The sequence below is a fragment of the Larus michahellis genome, chromosome Z (genome assembly GCF_964199755.1).
Source record: "Larus michahellis chromosome Z, bLarMic1.1, whole genome shotgun sequence".
In the NCBI taxonomy this organism is placed as follows: domain Eukaryota; kingdom Metazoa; phylum Chordata; class Aves; order Charadriiformes; family Laridae; genus Larus; species Larus michahellis.
The window spans coordinates 17,424,986-17,442,437 of record NC_133930.1 but is presented as its reverse complement, the minus strand read 5'-3'; the positions used below and the strand labels follow the sequence as shown (position 1 = coordinate 17,442,437).

The window sequence follows — 17,452 nt, the reverse complement described above, 5'->3', positions numbered from 1 at the left end:
GAGCTTATAGGGAGACACCTGCATAGGTCCAAAAATTCCAGAGCCAAACTTGCCTTCACCTACTGGAAACATGGCAAGCCTGCCCATTGCCCTTGCGTGTACCTCTCCAGGGTGCGCTCTTGCATCTTCTCTTCACACAAACCTGAGTTAAATTTATTTTACTTCCACCAAAGGTTTTAATCATGCACCATAAACTTTATTTCTGACCGCCTGGAAAAAGCTATTCAAAATAAATAGAAAACTCCCTCAAGTATTATTCTCTCAATGTTGTTTTAGCAACATTTAACTGAGTTTAGATTTCGCATAACTTTTCTAGTTGTTATCTAAGATACATATCAGGAATTGTGAGATTTTTAATGTAAACTTCAGAAGGAAAAAATATCCATGTGATCTGAAGTTAGATTGAATTCAAGACTATTTTGGACCTAATTTCAATGAAATGAGAACTTTAATTTGGTAATATTTTGGTGACAATTATGAAACTGCTTTTGTTTGTAAGTCAGCTAAAACTTGTCTGTATCTGTATGGTTAGAGGATGCGAAATACGGTTGCAATAAAAATAAATGTTTGTTGTTTATCACTATTCATACGTTCTGCCATACATAATGCTGTGGGTGGCTAGATTTATTAACGTAATCAAACACTGACATGATACTGGTTTCAAGGCAAACTTAAATGCATTTCTTTTAAGTGGATGGTTTGATTACTTTTGTTCAATAGACCAACTAATAGTAAAAAAGACTGTTCTTTTTATTATTCTTAAGATACAATAGATTTTCAGTGGATTATCGGATTTTTAAAATCAATCTTGTCATTTAGCAAGTGCCCAGTAAATGTGAATCTTCTAGTTGAGGAAGGTTTCCAACCATTTGCAAGTTAGGTAACATAATTTTCGGGTAAATACTAGCTATTTTCATTAGAATCTGAGTCCTTTAAGTTGTTTCCAAATTAACATCCTTCTCAACCTTTTTCAAGCAAAGTAAATGCCATACCTTCAAGATATGGATATTTAGATAGGAGCCCTGAATCCAAGAACTCTTACTCTCACTGTATGCTGTCTGCTGTATAATTTTATCCATGTACGTTAATAATTATGAAGCTTGCATTCTAAGCATTCCTCTGTTCTAATTAGGTATCTGTTTTTTGTTTCTTTCTTGCTGCGAGCTGTCATTTATGATACCATCTCACTGTAGTATGCTTACATTAAAGCACCGTGCTGGAACAGAATTCACCTACTCAAATCTCCAGCACCTCTTACAGAGCCCCACTCACTTTTCTCAGCCTTTGCAAGGGCAAACCCATGTCCTGATCCAAATGCCAAATTCTATTGCAAGAGCAAAACCATGGGTCATAAAATAAAACCATAGCTTGAGAGAAGAGACTGTCCTTAGAAATTTTATTTTCTCCACTGGACTGGAGCAAGGAAGAAATCAGGAGGCATATCCGTCTATGAAAATAGATGGATATGCTCAGCAGGGAAGCTCAGGAAGCTAATGGAGGCAGCTTCATTCATCAGGAAGCTGCCTAGCTTCAACTAAAGCAGCATTTCAGCTGCTGCAGCTGATGGAGAGAGAAACTCTCCCGCGGAGGTGATAAAGAGCACCTGCATTAAACTTCTACTCTGAATCACCATCTGCAGGTGTCTGATTTTAGCTGACTGTTTAGGGAGCCCAGGGAGACTCACCAGCTCACTTAGCCATCAAGGTGAAGTACCTGAAGTCGATTGATGTGAAATTTTATTATGCCTTCCTCCCTCATTGCCCATTCTCACAAACAAAACCCAGGACGAGTCATTGTAGATACCCATGTGTTAACAATATAAAACGCAATGGACTGTTACTATTTCTGTTCATCCTCCATTGCACAGGATCATGGTGTTCTTCCTGTTCTCCTCTCTCCCTCAAACATCAGTCCTAGACCTCCTATGACTGGCCTCTTCCTATAGTGTGTCCTCTGAGCTGGGCTGTCTGCCTCAGCCTTACCCATTTCAGTCAATGCATTTTCGTCCTCATTTTCTAGACTGAGGAAGATGAATTCCTTTAACCTACTCAACAGGTGGATGTTACAATTGCTCTGCAGGATAATTTTGTAATCAAAGCGTTCAGCGTGAAAAGTAGGTAATTTATGACTGATCTGTGGAAACAAAGCATAGAACAATGAAACCTATTTATGACTTGGCCATAGCTCTTTCTAGATTTGACTTATTCAATATATATCTTTTCCTTCTTCTTTAGATAATAAAAATCACAGTGGAGGTAGATAGTTTAGAACAATGAATTAATATCTTTGAACTGCTGTTTCTCCGATCAGCAACACATACTCTGTTTGAAAACTACAAGTGATAGTAACAGAGGTTATATCCCACATGATCATTAATCAGGTAAAAAACAATGCAATGAAATAGTCTATTATGAATAGACTGATCATGAAATTAGAATTATGCATCAATGGCTTTAGTGCGCCTCACTTTTGGGTGAAGAGTACAAGAGGTTTTGGGGGAGAGGTAGGAAGGTGGACAGAGAAAGAGAACAATAAACTAAAGACAAAATGAATGCCTGGCTGCATCCAAGTTAATGATTCAGCTGTTGAGAGTTCATTCAGGTAGGACTTCGGGACCAATGGAGTGGCCATGTGAAGTCCAGCCTGCGGTCTGTCTGGCCCTTTTCCAAGGGTGGCAAGGAGCAGTTGCCCAGGGAAGATCAAACCACAGCAAGCATGGAGTGATGTTTCCTTTAGCACATCCTACAAGCTTCCAGAAATTTGAGCCTGAGGGACTTCTGGATCCAGAGCTGGTATCCATGTGTTTAATAGCCATCACTGTGTGTTTCTTTCAGGAGTTTGTCCAATTACTTTTTGAGTCTGTGTGTTTTTTGCTATTAGGCCAGAAGCCTAATAAGTGTGTTGTGACTCTGCCGTACTTCCGTGGGTTTGAGCTGGCCTTGCTGGCTGTCCTTGGCGCTGTGCTCCGCGCTGGGATGACTTTAACCGAGAGGCCTCAGAGTGACTGAGTGGGCATGGGCTGCTGGTTGTACAGCGGTGTCCCTGTCTTTAGAGCTGGAACTGGGACCTGGGTGCTCTTCACATCTTAGATGTAACGCCCCAGGGTCAATGTAAACTCCCTCAAGGTCATTGAAGAAGAGGAGCGTGTTCCCCTTCCTTCCCCTCAGAGTATGAAGTTGGTACGTCAAAAGTTAAGACATTCTTCTACAATTTAGGTTAAACTCCCTCTGGTAGAGGAGGGAAATGAATTTTTTTATGAGTCAGTGTTTTTTTTTTTTTAATGACTAGATATCATCTTGTGGGTGGCATTTAGGCTAATAAATAATTTTTTTATTTATATTATTTTATTACCTTGAAAGTCTTGCAAACTCTGGTAAGCACCTGCAGTTTTACGCTCTCTGAATTTAAGAACAGGTCATCAACAAAACTCAGATGAGTTCTCAGAAAAAGAAAAGCCTCTGACCTGGATCCAGCCTACTTGCTTTGACACCGAGGTTTGTTCTTCTTGTAGAGCCAAAATAGGATTTCTGCTGCAAAACTTTTTTGCTTCCTGCTGTCACTGCCTAATAAAATAATGCACAAGCTTTTTGTAGGACATAGTATTTGATGAAGGACTGTGATTTACCAAAAAAGAAGACCAGCCTCCTGAGGGCTCAGGTATTTAGTAAGTTAATTTCCTGAAGAACTGTAAAGTAACCAGATGTAGCCCAAAGTCTCAAAGGCATCAGGTTAGGAAATAAATTGAAAAACTGACAAGAAAAGTGTTGCCTTCAGTACCAGCTAGGTGAAGAAGAATACTTAAAAGCAGCACTGAACCTCTGCCTTAAAAAATATGTTACTTAAAAAGAAACTAAAATATGATAAAAATTATATTTTTAGACTAAGGAGAAAATTATTTGAATTTGCCTACATGGTACCAAGCATCACCTTACCAGGGAAAGAACCTGTTTTTTAAAGCACTGGAACTCCTGAATCCTAGTCCTAACCTTTATGCATAGTCTCTGTGTGAAAGTGGCATTGGTTCACCTTGATTCATTTTTAAGCAGATTAAAACATTGAGACCCTATGTAGACACATTTGCCTTTATGAGGGGATTATATTAGACTGTTTTAATCTACTGTAATCTGGAATTTTTTAATTTTTTTTTTTTCTTAAGGACACATTCCTGCAAATCCTTACAAAGGAAAAAATATTTTGCTGGAATATATGTGTATATAGAACAAGGATGAAAGTATTTCTTGGAAAATCAGGCTTTGTATGTATTGAGATGTTCTTAGTGAGAAAGCGCTGTGATACTATGATTTTGTGCATGGCTGTCTATGTACCTTTCAATTTATGTGTGAAGTTTGCCTAGCCTTTTCCTAATGATATCTTTTTGTGCCACTCACTAAATTGGTTGTTTTCTCCCAATGTTGGAGTACTGTGTCCAGTTCTGGGGTCCCCAGTTCAAGAAAGACAGGGAACTACAGGAGGGAGTCCAGCAGAGGGCTGCAAAGATGATCAAGAGACTGGAGCGCCTCTCTGATGAGGAAAGGCTGAGACCTGCGTCTGTTTAGCCTGGAGAAGAGAAGACTGAGAGGGGATCTCATCAATGCTCATAAATATCTAAAGGGCAGGGGGCAAGAGGATGGGGCCAGGCTCTGTTCAGTGGTGCCCAGGGACAGGACAAGGGACACCAGGCACAAACTGGAACGCAGGAAATTCCATCTCAACATGAGGAAAACTTCTTTACCCTGAGGGTGGCAGAGCCCTGGCACAGGCTGCCCAGAGAGGTGGTGGAGTCTCCTTCTCTGGAGACATTCCAAACCCGCCTGGACGCGTTCCTGTGAAACCTGCTCTGGGTGACCCTGCTTTGGTAGGGGGTTGGACTAGGTGATCTCTGAAGGTCCCTGCCAATCCCTACCATTCTGTGATTCTGTGATTCCTTGGTTTTATGTAGCTTCAAAATCACTTTGATTCTAAGAGAATGGTGATAGCACTCAGAAAGCTAAATGGCCACTGCCAATGTGATTTTCCTTTCTCATTTGGGATCTGATGCTTCACATAATTTGCTGCCTAGTCTAAGTTGATCACAGAATAGAGAGATGCAGTTCCTTCTTCTGAGTTCTCTTTTCTAAATTGCTTGCAAATATTGCCTATGACAGTGGAGAGTCTTCCTAACAGTTTTCAGTAAAGCAGTACACTGTGGAGTCACGAGTCAGGTTTATGTCACTTCACTCCTTCAGCCGTCTCCCAGAACTGTACTATATTAAGCTCACATTATCGTCTGCCTGTTCTTGACTATCAGATAGCTACTGTTGAAAACTGAAAGCTTTTCTCGGTGGTTGCATTATAAAAGCATTTCATAAATGGTTTGATTCAGTGCTTGAGGCTTTTTAAGTAAACTGTTTTGCATCATATTCAGCTCCTTTTAACAACTGAAAAGAGCATAAAAAAGATATGGTGTCTTTAATATGCTCTGATTTTTTACCTCTTCTGAACAGTGCTATTTCATGAACTTCGGTTTCTCATCGAAAATGCTTCCTTGCAGGATTTATGTACTTTCTTATTAGACGTGCCATTGTTTTCACTCTTTTTTTCCCTTTTCTTGTAAGAAAGTGCATCTCTCTGGGATTCATTGTTTGCCCAGTGAAATTATATTTACTAAAAACCTGTAGATGTACTTACTTGTTGTAATCACTTATTGTGACCCCACAATTCTCTTTGTGTACTTATTGTGATTACAACATATTTTCCCTTTGGCAGACAATGTGTATCTGTTCCAGTCAGTCCCTTGTAAACAAAGGCACTGAAGTTCATTTCAGGATCAAAAAAACAGTGTGATTTGAACTTCATTTAGATTCCATTGTGCTATGAGAAAGAGGAACAAAAGCCAAATGTCTTAATCAGATTTTTAGATTATTTGATAAATTTAAAAAAAAAGCCTCTTGCAGAACAAAGTTCAGCACAGAATGGCATGGTAACATCTGCAGTTTCAGTGATATTATGCATTTGTAAAAACTTTTATTTTTTTATATGTATTTTGTGATAAATTGATTTCAAAGAAGGGGAGAAGGAATGCTCTTCAGTGGTAGTAATTGTTACTAAAGATGATGCCACCTAATAAGTTTGAAAACAGATGTATAAAAAACGTAGTCACAACTGGTGGGCAAACTCTGGAGCCCCGCAATATCCCCCTTGTAGAAGCAGTTCACATCCTGCCATAGTTCTTTAAGGAACTGAAACGCAAACCCTTTGAAAATACCTGTATGGTCTGGATGGACATGAGATGAAGCAACAGGTACATTTGGGAAAATTCCCCCACCAGTATTTGTCCCTTAGTTTGTCACTGACTGATTAACATGGGGGCTGTATTAATACTGGTAGATTAAACATGCCCAGGTCTGTTTTCTCTCCTGGAAGTCAATTGCTTCCACAGCCTGGCCCCATACAACTGGACTTCTCAGCTGCCAAGGCAAGATGGTCTCAAGTGAACCTGTGATAACTCTCAGGCTGTGTTCAGGGGTTGTTTTGGAGAGTATTAATTGGCCCAAGCCAAACCCACCACTTTCTGAAGAATTACAAGTACAGACAATCAAATTTCACAGTGGGAGAATGTTGCCTAGCACCATTAGGTTTTCACATGGGAAAAATAGACATAATCTGTATTTTAAATTTTACTCTAAACGTTATAAAAGCTTTGTAACAGCTTTGTCAGCTGTAATTCCTTAAAAATTCTTATTAAAATAGCCGTTTGGTATGGAATGTTATTTTAAATGGGATTCATGCATTACAAACTTTCTTCAGTCTTCTGGGCTCAGTTAAGGGAGCACAATGACCAGATAAAAGGATGAGTCAGAGTGGGATGATTCATAGGCAGAAGAATAGAAAAAATATTTTTCCCACAAGTTTTAATTTATTATTTTGTAAATCTGTGTTTAAGCCAAATATCTGCGCTTTTGTTACTGTTTATGAATTGCCACACTGATTCTACAATGAAAATTATTCATCCTTACCCCGAAAAGCTGATCACAGGTAGATATTGCTGCTTTCTTTTAATGGGGGAATGTATTAGCAGATAAATATTCAATTTTTTCTGCATCAGGAAAAATAATCAAAAGGAAAACAAAGATCTGCTATGCTACAGTGTTTTTGTTTGATGGCTAGTTTCAAAGACATAGCATCAAAACATGAATAAGCTATAATGACAGCAAAATCACGTAATGACTCTGAGCAAAGTAAATATATAATTTTTAGTCATTGCTCCACTAGTCAAACCTCTTTTCCTGTTGAATGCAATGCCAAACTCTTTCTAAAATTTTTCTGCCGTTATTGGTCTTGAAAGTGTATGCTGAGTCATTTGGACCATCTGTTATCTGTGCACATATCAGCAGAGAGAAATGTTCAGAAGTTTCTGAAGACATCTGCTTATTCCACTGAGCTTATTGATTCATGTTTTTTTCCTTAAATCATGTGTACTTACACACTTCCTAAAATATGCTCTTCTTCCTTGCGCTTCTTAAGATTTTTAGAACAACAGCAGAATTTTTAGTCTTCCAAGTATGATCCCACCTTGCCTTTGTTTACTAGTTTTAAAAGACAATAAGAGATTCTTAGTATAGCTATATGATTCTTAGTATAGCTATAATAATAGCTATGATAAGAAGTGGAGGTTTTGCATGATAATACATTCACCGTTGCAGGAGTTTTAAAACAGTAAATATTGCACAACTTTCCCATTGGCCAACTTTTTTATTCATTGTGGTATTCAAACAAATTCTTTGAGAGTAGAAATGCTGAGATGGTATTTTGTTGTAGTTTCTTGTCTGAGATTTTAACTAATATGTCATTCTAAAGTGCTATATGCAACTGGCTGATGGACAAGTATGTAATCTATATATCTATATCAAAATGTATATAAGGATTACTGTTGGAATGATTCATTCCATCTAGAGGTCCAGTTCTATTCTCATGTCAGTGTTATGCACATACAACTAGTTGACACAGGGAAATTACTACTAATGGATATATATTTGTCCTGGTTTCAGCTGGGATAGAGTTATTTTTCTTTCTAATGATTGCTAAGTTTCAGATTTAGTATGAAAGGAATGTCAATAATGCATATTGTTTTAGTTGTTGCTAGGCAATGTTTATACTATTCAAGAACTTCTGTCAGCTTCCCATAGAAGCTGGGAAGGAGCATTGACAGAACAATGGAATGGCCAATGGAATATTCCATAGTATAGACATCATGCTCAGTATATAAACCCGGGTTGGCTGAGGCCAGAAATCACTGAAACTGCAATCACTGCTTGGGTCAGGCTGGGCAACTAATTCACTGGACGGTGAGAGTGACTTGTGGCTTGTATATTCTTTTGCAGAAACATAGAATCATAGAATCATTTTGGTTGAAAGACACCTTTAAGATCATCAAGTCCAACAGTTAACCCAGCACTGCCAAGTTACCACTGTTTCATATCTTCAGCACCGCATCTACACATCTTTTAAATACCTCCAGGGATGATGACTTATTATTATTATTATTGTTATTGTTATTTTCCTTTTCTGTTATTGTTCTATTAAACTCTCTTTATCTCAGCCCACAGGTTTGGGTTTTTTTTTCCCTTTTCCCTCCTGTTTTCCCTCTTCTCCCTGCCCTGCAAAGGCGAAAAGAGGGAGTGAGCGAGCAGCTGTGTGGTCCTTGTTGCTGGCTGGGGCTAATCCATGACAAATTTGTGTTCTGAAATATGAAAGCAGAGACAGCATTTGAAGACATGTAGATGCCAAATCCAAAGCATGAGAAACTTTTGTGGACAATAAAACTTTTTTGGAAATTTAAGTTGGCAGAATTTGGCTATTAACTTAGATGATGCAGGATTTGGTAAGAAACACGTGTCTTTTTTTCTAGTTTTTCTGGCATATGTATTAGAAATATCATTAACATGCAGGTATAGCCTTTCCTTAGCATGCCTTTTTTATTAGTTAAATTATATTTTAAGTAATTCTTAAATTTAAGAAGTCTTTAAGAAAGTGTTGGAAATAATGGCTTGCAAATAAGTATAAACGAATAACTCATATTATGGCTATAGAAGCCACAAATACAGTTGAATTGAATTCCCATTAGAAAAGACTGCAATTTTTAAAGTGACTTTGACCAGCAGTGGCACACGTCCTCCAGATTTTAGACAGATGTTTCCTTGGGGCCACTACTGTATTACAGTAGTGGCTGCCACGCAAGCAAGGATGCTTTGTGCTTTCTTTGACCTTTGAAGCCCCAGCGTGAACTCTACATTCGTTTTGTGCAATAACTTTCTGTGACAATGCTAAAACCAGAGGGCTTACTAAGCTAGACTTAGTGTTTAGCCGCCTCCATGCTCATAAATTAAAATTGCCCACTTTTAATGGGCACTGGGGTAAGACTGGGATAGGAGCTACTTGTCCATAGTATTAATGCTATTGTGTCCATAGTATTAATCTCATTTGGGTTTCAGCGCAAGACAAGCTCATGCCAGCTACCTAGAAGGAATGGTTCCTCACCCACACCAGCTCCAAACAGACCTGCTGTTGCCTGGGAGAGTGCTGTGTGGACGGTGCTGCACCACGGGTGTTTCTAACAATGTACCCATATAAACCAAGTTCTAGAGCTTGGAAATGCATTCTGATATTTTTTAATTTACTAGGGTAGACAGAAACCATCTCTATCCTTTCCAGATTTGTATCCATCTTTTCTCCTTCAGATATCACTTATTTTCAGAAGAACCAAAAGACAATGGTGGGCATGAATGGATGCGTGTGATTGATTGCAAGGCAAGCTCTTCGGGGTAGGGACAGGCTACTTCCCCACTCCTACTACAGTTTTGAAAGGGAGAATGAGAAGTGTGAGTTCAAGATCCTTGTAGAAACCATTTCACTTAATTCCTATGTCAATCTTTGCTTTATGATTGTAAAATCATGCCCTTCAAACGGAGAGGACCATTTCTGTGACACATGCAGTGATCGTGATGTACAAGGAAAAAGGAACTGAGTCAAAAATGTGGAAACCCTACCGTCTGGGCAATAGTCTGCTTGTTATGAGATTTCTAAATCAATTTATATCTCAGTGCAAGGCTATGGCTGCAGGAAGATAAGCTGTGCCTGAGGGAATGACTACAATATGGGAGTGGAATTGATTTGTCTGATGACAACAAAATCTCCTGGTGAAAACCTCCATAGATTCCAGTAAAATAGAAACCCTTTCTTGATCCACTGAGAAAAATAATTTGCCTTTTATTGTTGTCCCTTAGAAGGTGCCCTGTGACCTTTCTGTGATTTATTTCATATGAGCTGAAAAATTGTTACAATAGATATTTGTAGCAGGTTTGTGTAAAATTATGAGACATCTTCCTGAAGAGGCTTGGAAACAGACTTTTAAAAACCAGAAGTCTCCTGTGATTAATATATTCTTCAGGATAACTGCTAAGTTAATGTATATACTTACAGAGATAATTGCGAATGATCAGTGGTCATTGCTTTCACAAATGTGAGGATTTCCTAATGTCATCAAGCTAGATTATGTAATCAATCCTTGGTTAAACAGCTTTGGTATTTGTCACAATTACAGTCTTTAATAGTTTTTCCAAATTAATGTCATTTCATTTAAAACATTTTAAACCGATTACTGCTAATCTGGAAACAGTGATCAAGCCATTGTCAACTAAGAAATTAAATGCCCTTTTTTACTGATTGGTAGGAGATTTTTTTCAGCTCATAGAGGTTTGTGCTTTGTTTTTTAATTTTTTTTAAATCTATACATTGAAGACAGAATACGACCATTTAGGGAAACATTTAACATGTATTTATAGAAATATTAATATTTAAAAATGATATTAAAGAAAAGCTGGCCATGTAAATACAGGATTCTTTATTCCATAGAACAGGCTTTTATTAACTCAGGGATATTATCTGTGAATGTGTTATGTAAAAATCTGCTTATGATGCAAGTGCAAAAATGCTTTTTATTAAAAAAAAAAAAATCTCTGTAGGCTGGTAGCAGAGGGATAGCTGCTTCTCACTTTTGTATTGGGAAGAGCAGAACATTGGAATGAGGTTGTGGAAAATTCCAACCTGTCACAGTGAAACAAAGTTGAAGTTGGTCCTGCTAAACCCTTAGGTTATACAACACAAGTAGAAAAATAATTAAATAATAATTATTATTTCATATAGTAATGTTGGTAGTAGCATACGTGTTTTATAGCATTTGATATTAGATCCAAAGTTCTTTTTAAGTGGTTTATATATGGGATAAATCATTGAGCAACACAAGGAACGGTACTGAAATTTGTACCTTCCACAATGGTATTTGTTCAGCATCATCTTAAAAAATTCCCATGGAAACTAAAAAGACCAATGTTTGCAACACATTCTACAAGAACTGATTGATTATTAAGGAAAAGAAACAAACAGAAAAGCATTGGCAAATATTTTCAGCAACAAAATCCTCAGACAAATCCAAGTTGAATGAAAATGTTTTGTCAGGCTTTTTCACCAGGTCTTTTTCTCCTTCTGCCTAAACCCTTTCTACCCATCTGAGGACCAGCTCCTCAGCACTGTCCATTCACAATGTCTCAAGTGTACCTAGCCTGTAATATCTAATAGCAGTATCTAATGCCACTAGTATAAAAATATGGCCATTTGAGATGGCCTTGACCTCCAGTCAGACGCAATCACGACTGTTTGAGGTGTTGGATCTTACTTTGATGTACATATAAAGGTAGGCACGTGGTTAAACATATCTTTGTTTATTTTGTCGTACGTTTTTAGTTATTTCTCTTCTGTCATTCCAGCACACTTATGCCCTCATGGTACTACTTCTCAAGTAGTATTTAATTTATTTTTCACTCACCCTGTTACATACTTAGTAGAAAGCCCTCCTTGTATTTTATTTATTCTTGCTTCTCCTCACTTCCATTTGCTTATTCTTTCTCAAAGACAATGGTATTTCACTTAAAATTGTAATTCAAAGACTTGGAAAGAATCTCAGTCAAGAAATAAAATCAGTCAGTGTTTGGATACTCAAAGACTTTGCTGTAAAAATATCATCTTATTGAAAGAATCTTACTTGAGATTTATCACACCAAGGATGTAATAGAAAATATTCAAAGACAAGATCAAGACCAGCTTTTATTCTTATTTAATATTTATAATAGTTAGGCTAAAAAATACAGTTTAGGAGCAAGATCCACTGCATGGAGCCCTGCAGGAACTGAGGTTTTGATCTTACAACCTCTTGAATACTGTGGCTTTAATAATGCTACTTGTAGCCTTAAAAAAACAGATTTTTTTTTCCAGCAAGCAGTTTATTTTTTCCCCCAATATACTCTATATAAAGCTGCAACTGCAAAAGAGTTTAGTGTGGGTCTCTATCAATTCCCTTATTAATTATTTACACCTAAAGGAGATTGATACTAGCTGGAAGGAAAGCCCTTCAAAACAGACCATGCCTTGATTGCTCTAAGTTGCTTTCCTGAGAGACAGGGAACTTGCATTAAAATACATGCACTGACCCAAATGGTAAGGAGTTTCTGTGCTCCAGTTGGGTATTTGAATCCTGAACTGGAGATTTTTCAGGGAAGCTTCTTCAACTCTTTCATTTTTTGAGCATTTTTTAAAGCCCCAAAACAAAAGGAAACTTATTTCCTCATTACTCCATGAAACCCACCTGATTTCCAGCAGTCTAAGATAATTGTCTTTTCTGTTTTAAGTATAGACACTAGAAACCTCTTCCTTAGCAGTATTTACAGCACAAAATTTGCATTTGTGAAGACAGAAACAGCTCACAAATCTGAAAAGCTTTAACTTAGAAAGTGAAACAAGTGTAAATCCAGAGGAACAATTAATTCATAAATTATTAGTGAATAAATAGTAGCTTTGTCATCTGCAGTCCAATAATTGTTAGCTTATTTCCTGTTACCAGGTATTTCAGCGAATAGGGGGTCTAGAAAATGCATTTTAATAGCTGAAAAGCACAAGAGTAGTTACTAAACTTGGCATTTAAATGGCAAGAGAGGAAGCCTGAAGCTCTTGGCAAACAAGAGCATTTGAGCAAAGCTTGTATGGGTGGGTGACACAAATACTGATATTTCAAATGTAAATTTTATATATATATATATGCATGCTACTGCTGATTTGGAGATTTGGTTATGTTAATAGGATTATTATTTTTGGTCCTGTATATTAGACACTATACTGCCTAATCTTAGTAATGTCATCACGGTTCTTCCTTCTTCTCGTCTTCATTTCTGAAATTATTCTCAGTTCTTTTTGGTAAATACTGTGTTTTCTCCTGTATGCTGCGTGCCTCCGAGCACAATTTGTTTTCCTGTTCTTGTTTCGTTCCTTTGGCAAGGAAAATAGAAAAATCTGACAAGGAGTCCCAGGGCTTTTAGGAATGTGTTAAAGGGCCTGCTTTGCTCTGGGAACAGCCCTTTTGTCTCTGTGTAAAGCTAAAGAGAGGATGCTGACAACACTTTAGCAGTTTTAAAAGCTTGTGAGTGAGCTGTCAGGTCCTTCTAATCTCCCAGAGAGAATGGGAAGGGGTAGCTACCTATCAGAAATGCAGGACCCAGGTATTCACCTTTTCTTTTGAGCTGTATTTCACAGACCGTGGCTATGAACGTGGGTTTGCTATGATTGCAGAATAAACAGACTTCCTTTGAATTGAGATGCTTCTGGTATAAACGCAGTATTACAAGAAAATACAGGATAAGCAGATATTACGACAAATAGCTTTTTTTTGTCCTGTCCTTGAGAAGTGAAACGGCTGATAACATGAAATGTGGTTGTGTTTTAAAATGGACAACTCCGAAAAGAAAGAAATAGGGCCATAGAAGTATGTTCATGCATATTAAAACAAAATACTACCTTCTTGCACTTGATAAGTCTGCATGATCAGCTCTTTCCAATCTGTCTGCCATGGACTGTAAAATAAAATTGACCTTTAGTCTCCTTGTAATTAGATTAACACCCACATTTTAGAATACAATCAAGTATTAAAAATAGTTAATTTTATTTCATCTTACTGTGCTAAGTATTATCTGGCAAAATCTCTGACGCTTTATCTAACAATTAACTTAGAAACAATATCTCTGCTCATGCACAGAGGATGCATTATCACACTGCTTTTTCAGAGCCAGCAATCTATGATCCCGCTATCCAGGTACAAATCTATTTTTTCCTTCAGCTTCTTGCTGGCTCAGTCACTTGTCTCTTTTCTTGCAGAATGATTCCTGGGGAAAGCAGTACTCATACGCGCTCTTCAAAGCCATGAGCCATATGCTCTGCATTGGTTATGGAGCCCGTGCCCCCGTCAGCATGTCCGACCTCTGGATAACCATGTTGAGTATGATCGTGGGGGCAACTTGCTATGCCATGTTTGTTGGTCATGCCACTGCCCTCATTCAGTCTCTGGATTCCTCACGGCGACAATATCAAGAAAAGGTAACTCATTTTAACTTAACTCCTTAAGTTTTGAAATAGATTAATGGGATGTTTTAGCTGTGGAAAAGGCCGAATTAGTTTACGTGAAATTATCTGGTAGCATCTGATTTCTGTGGCAGATCTCATTGCACACAAAGGAATTCAGAATGTTCCATGAGCTCAACATATTCCTGCATGAACCCACTTTCCTGAGGGAGCAGACAGTTCTGCGTGTCACATGCATTGAATGAAATCTTAGATATGAAACTTGCTTTAAACTCTTCTGTGAAAACTCCATCCCCTGGTTCAGACTGTGCTTTGTACCCCTGTGCTACACTCTGTAGGTGCTTGATCTAGGTAGCTTGAACAAGGGCCTGGAGCTCAGTAGCTTGGGCAGGTCTCTACAATTTTCTGTCATTCCTTTGGATTGCAGTTTAGGGATAACCTTGAACATGTCAAAAGAATGGCTTTTAAATGAAGATTGGACCAAATCAATCCGTTTTTGTTTGGAACTAGCTCAGAGAAGTGCTCAGCAGAGGCCTTTGTTTGCTTAATAATGATATTGTTTACATGCTAATCCATGACCTGTTAGGTCCTCTCCAAGGACAAAAGGAACAGAACGGTGGCCAAAGGGTAGAAAGGAAGAGAGTTTAGTGGAGGAGAGTTCTTTATGAAACAGGAAGAAAAAGGTTGTTTGATTCCTTTTAGGTATGGTTGGAATTAAAAAGACATAAATGGGTTCAGAGTGTGAATTTTCTGGTATGAGTACTAATTAACACTGTTACTTTTGTAATAAAAGTCAGGGGCAAGTGTGGGTGAAGCTATGAAACCAGTACATGATGATAGGTATGGTGGCACAAGGAAGAAAGGATCAGAATGATCCTCAGCAAGGGACAATAAGGATGTGCAGAGTTACTGAGGTGCTTAAAAGAAGCCAAAACCAGTTATTATAATAAATGGGAAGCTGGAGAGGCCATGCCAGGAAAGAGGTCAGCTGAGAAAAATAGTGAAATCAGAGAGTTCACATCAGCAAATAAGAAACACGGCCTGAGCAATAGTATTTGGCATATGTCCACGAGAAAGTCCAGAAAAGCAAACTGGGCAGAAATCCTGGTGTGATGGAACACAAGCCTGGGAGAGAAACCTGGCAGAGAGGATGTGGAGAAGAGGGTGACCCTGGCATCTCCTGAAGATGAAGGGGAATAGCCTCAGTTTGCTGTGCAAGAAAAAGGGAAAAGCCCAAAAAAGATCCAAGTAGGAAGGATTGGGGTGTTTTCTTTACAAGTAGTCGAAGAGGGAGGAAATGAGAGTGTATGGGAGAAAAAGAGTTTACATTCAGTTTTGTTAAGCTTGAGTTGCAACAAGACCACAGGGTCAATATGTCAGAGACAGGGAAAGGTAAGGGATGAGCTGTAACAGAAGAATTAGCCAGTGACTGACACGTTAATCTCACAACTGTTTAAAACAGAAGTTTGCAAGCAAGAAAGCCCACACAGTGACATATTTGCTGAAATCACCGCATCTTCCTCGTTCAGAGCCTTCCAAAGCCCAAAACTAGAACAGGCATAATTCAAAATGGAAGAAATAAACACAGGAAGACAAGAGAAAGCTTTCATTAAGCCAAATATGTCAAACACCATCTAAGAGCACCAGCTAGGAATTTGACCTGTGCCAAGCATTGCACGCTGAGAGAAATCAAAGTATGGTAAGAAAGCAAATATTGCTCCACACGTTTACTGTTATGGGCCAAAGACATCATTTATCAGAGGAAATTAAGAGTGATTATAAGCTGTCAAATGTAGAAGGTGGAGAATAAAATCACCTACAAAGAAATGCTGCAAAAAAGGACACATTGGTACATTCTGGTGACTTTAAAGAAGTTCAGATCTTTTTCTGCTGAAGTGAGTGAAACTGTTCTCAGAGAAGAAATACCTCCCAGATTGAATACATACATCAGATCTTGGTATCAGTGAGTGAAGGGCCAATACCTGACAAAGGAGAAAGACATGTCCAAAGCCAGGTATACTCAATCCATATTCCCTGAAAGTCTGACAGGCTGTTCTACCTTATAAAAAGGAGATACAAAAGAACTGAATAAATCAATGAATCAGTGGCATCTTAGCACTCTCCTTCCCATCTTTGGTGTAAGTCAAAGAGGAATGCAGAAGTAAATAAAAGTAATATTTTAAGTGATTACACCTTTGACATTTTCTGATATCTAGGAAATCACCACTTCTCAAAGATGTGTGCCTTTGCAAAGGCATTTATTTGAAAGAACCAGAAACGCATATGCAGAACTTCTTAACAAACCAATGTGAAACAAAGCAGCCGAATGAACAATCACTTGACAAGGAGGTGAAGATCATTAGTTAAATATTTCTTCTATTAGATGTTGGCAGTTTTTAATAGGAAGATGTTCACCTAATGTCATGGATGTCATTGAATAATCTTGATTGAAGACAGGTTAATATTTCCTCTGTTCCAGTCTGTTGTAGGCATAAAATATCTGGGAACAAAGTCACAACAAGCCAATAGAGGCAAGATTTGAAGTAGCGTACAGATTGTCTCAAAGGATAAAGATTTTTAAATTGTTTTGATAAAATGACAGCTGTTAGGTCCATTTTCATTATGCTATCATTTTGTATAGTTTGATTTTTCTCTATTGGTAAGCAACAAAAAAACCACACAAGGTTTCAAAAATAGAAAAAACGATCAAAGCAATTTCACCAATTGCAAGTAGTGAAGAGGCATAAAATATATTTAATTCAACCATATAAGTATTATAGGAAGTGGAAAAAAAAATTACAAGTTTCTTCATATAGTGGATGCTGTCCCAGTCATGGGAAGATAGGTTAAATCATTATGAAAGCTGTGAAAGAGTTCTGGGCTTCACATCAATTTAAAATGTCCCAAAGGACATCTCCTTCTAACCCCATACTCTCCTTTTATCTTATCTCTTAATTTATGGTCTTTTAGCACATCTTCAGTTAAATCAGCCTAGTTCAAACGGAGAAATGGA

At 37.9% G+C, this 17,452-nt stretch overlaps 1 protein-coding gene across 1 annotated transcript in view; it reads left to right on the top strand.

Annotated features, from left to right (window-relative positions):
* HCN1 (hyperpolarization activated cyclic nucleotide gated potassium channel 1) overlaps nucleotides 1-17,452 on the top strand; it is a 203,092-nt gene that overhangs the window by 118,158 nt on the left and 67,482 nt on the right. Inside the window, exon 4 of the mRNA XM_074570419.1 lies at nucleotides 14,236-14,454. Coding sequence (XP_074426520.1) covers nucleotides 14,236-14,454 — 219 coding nt within the window. The remainder of the gene's footprint in view (nucleotides 1-14,235; nucleotides 14,455-17,452) is intronic.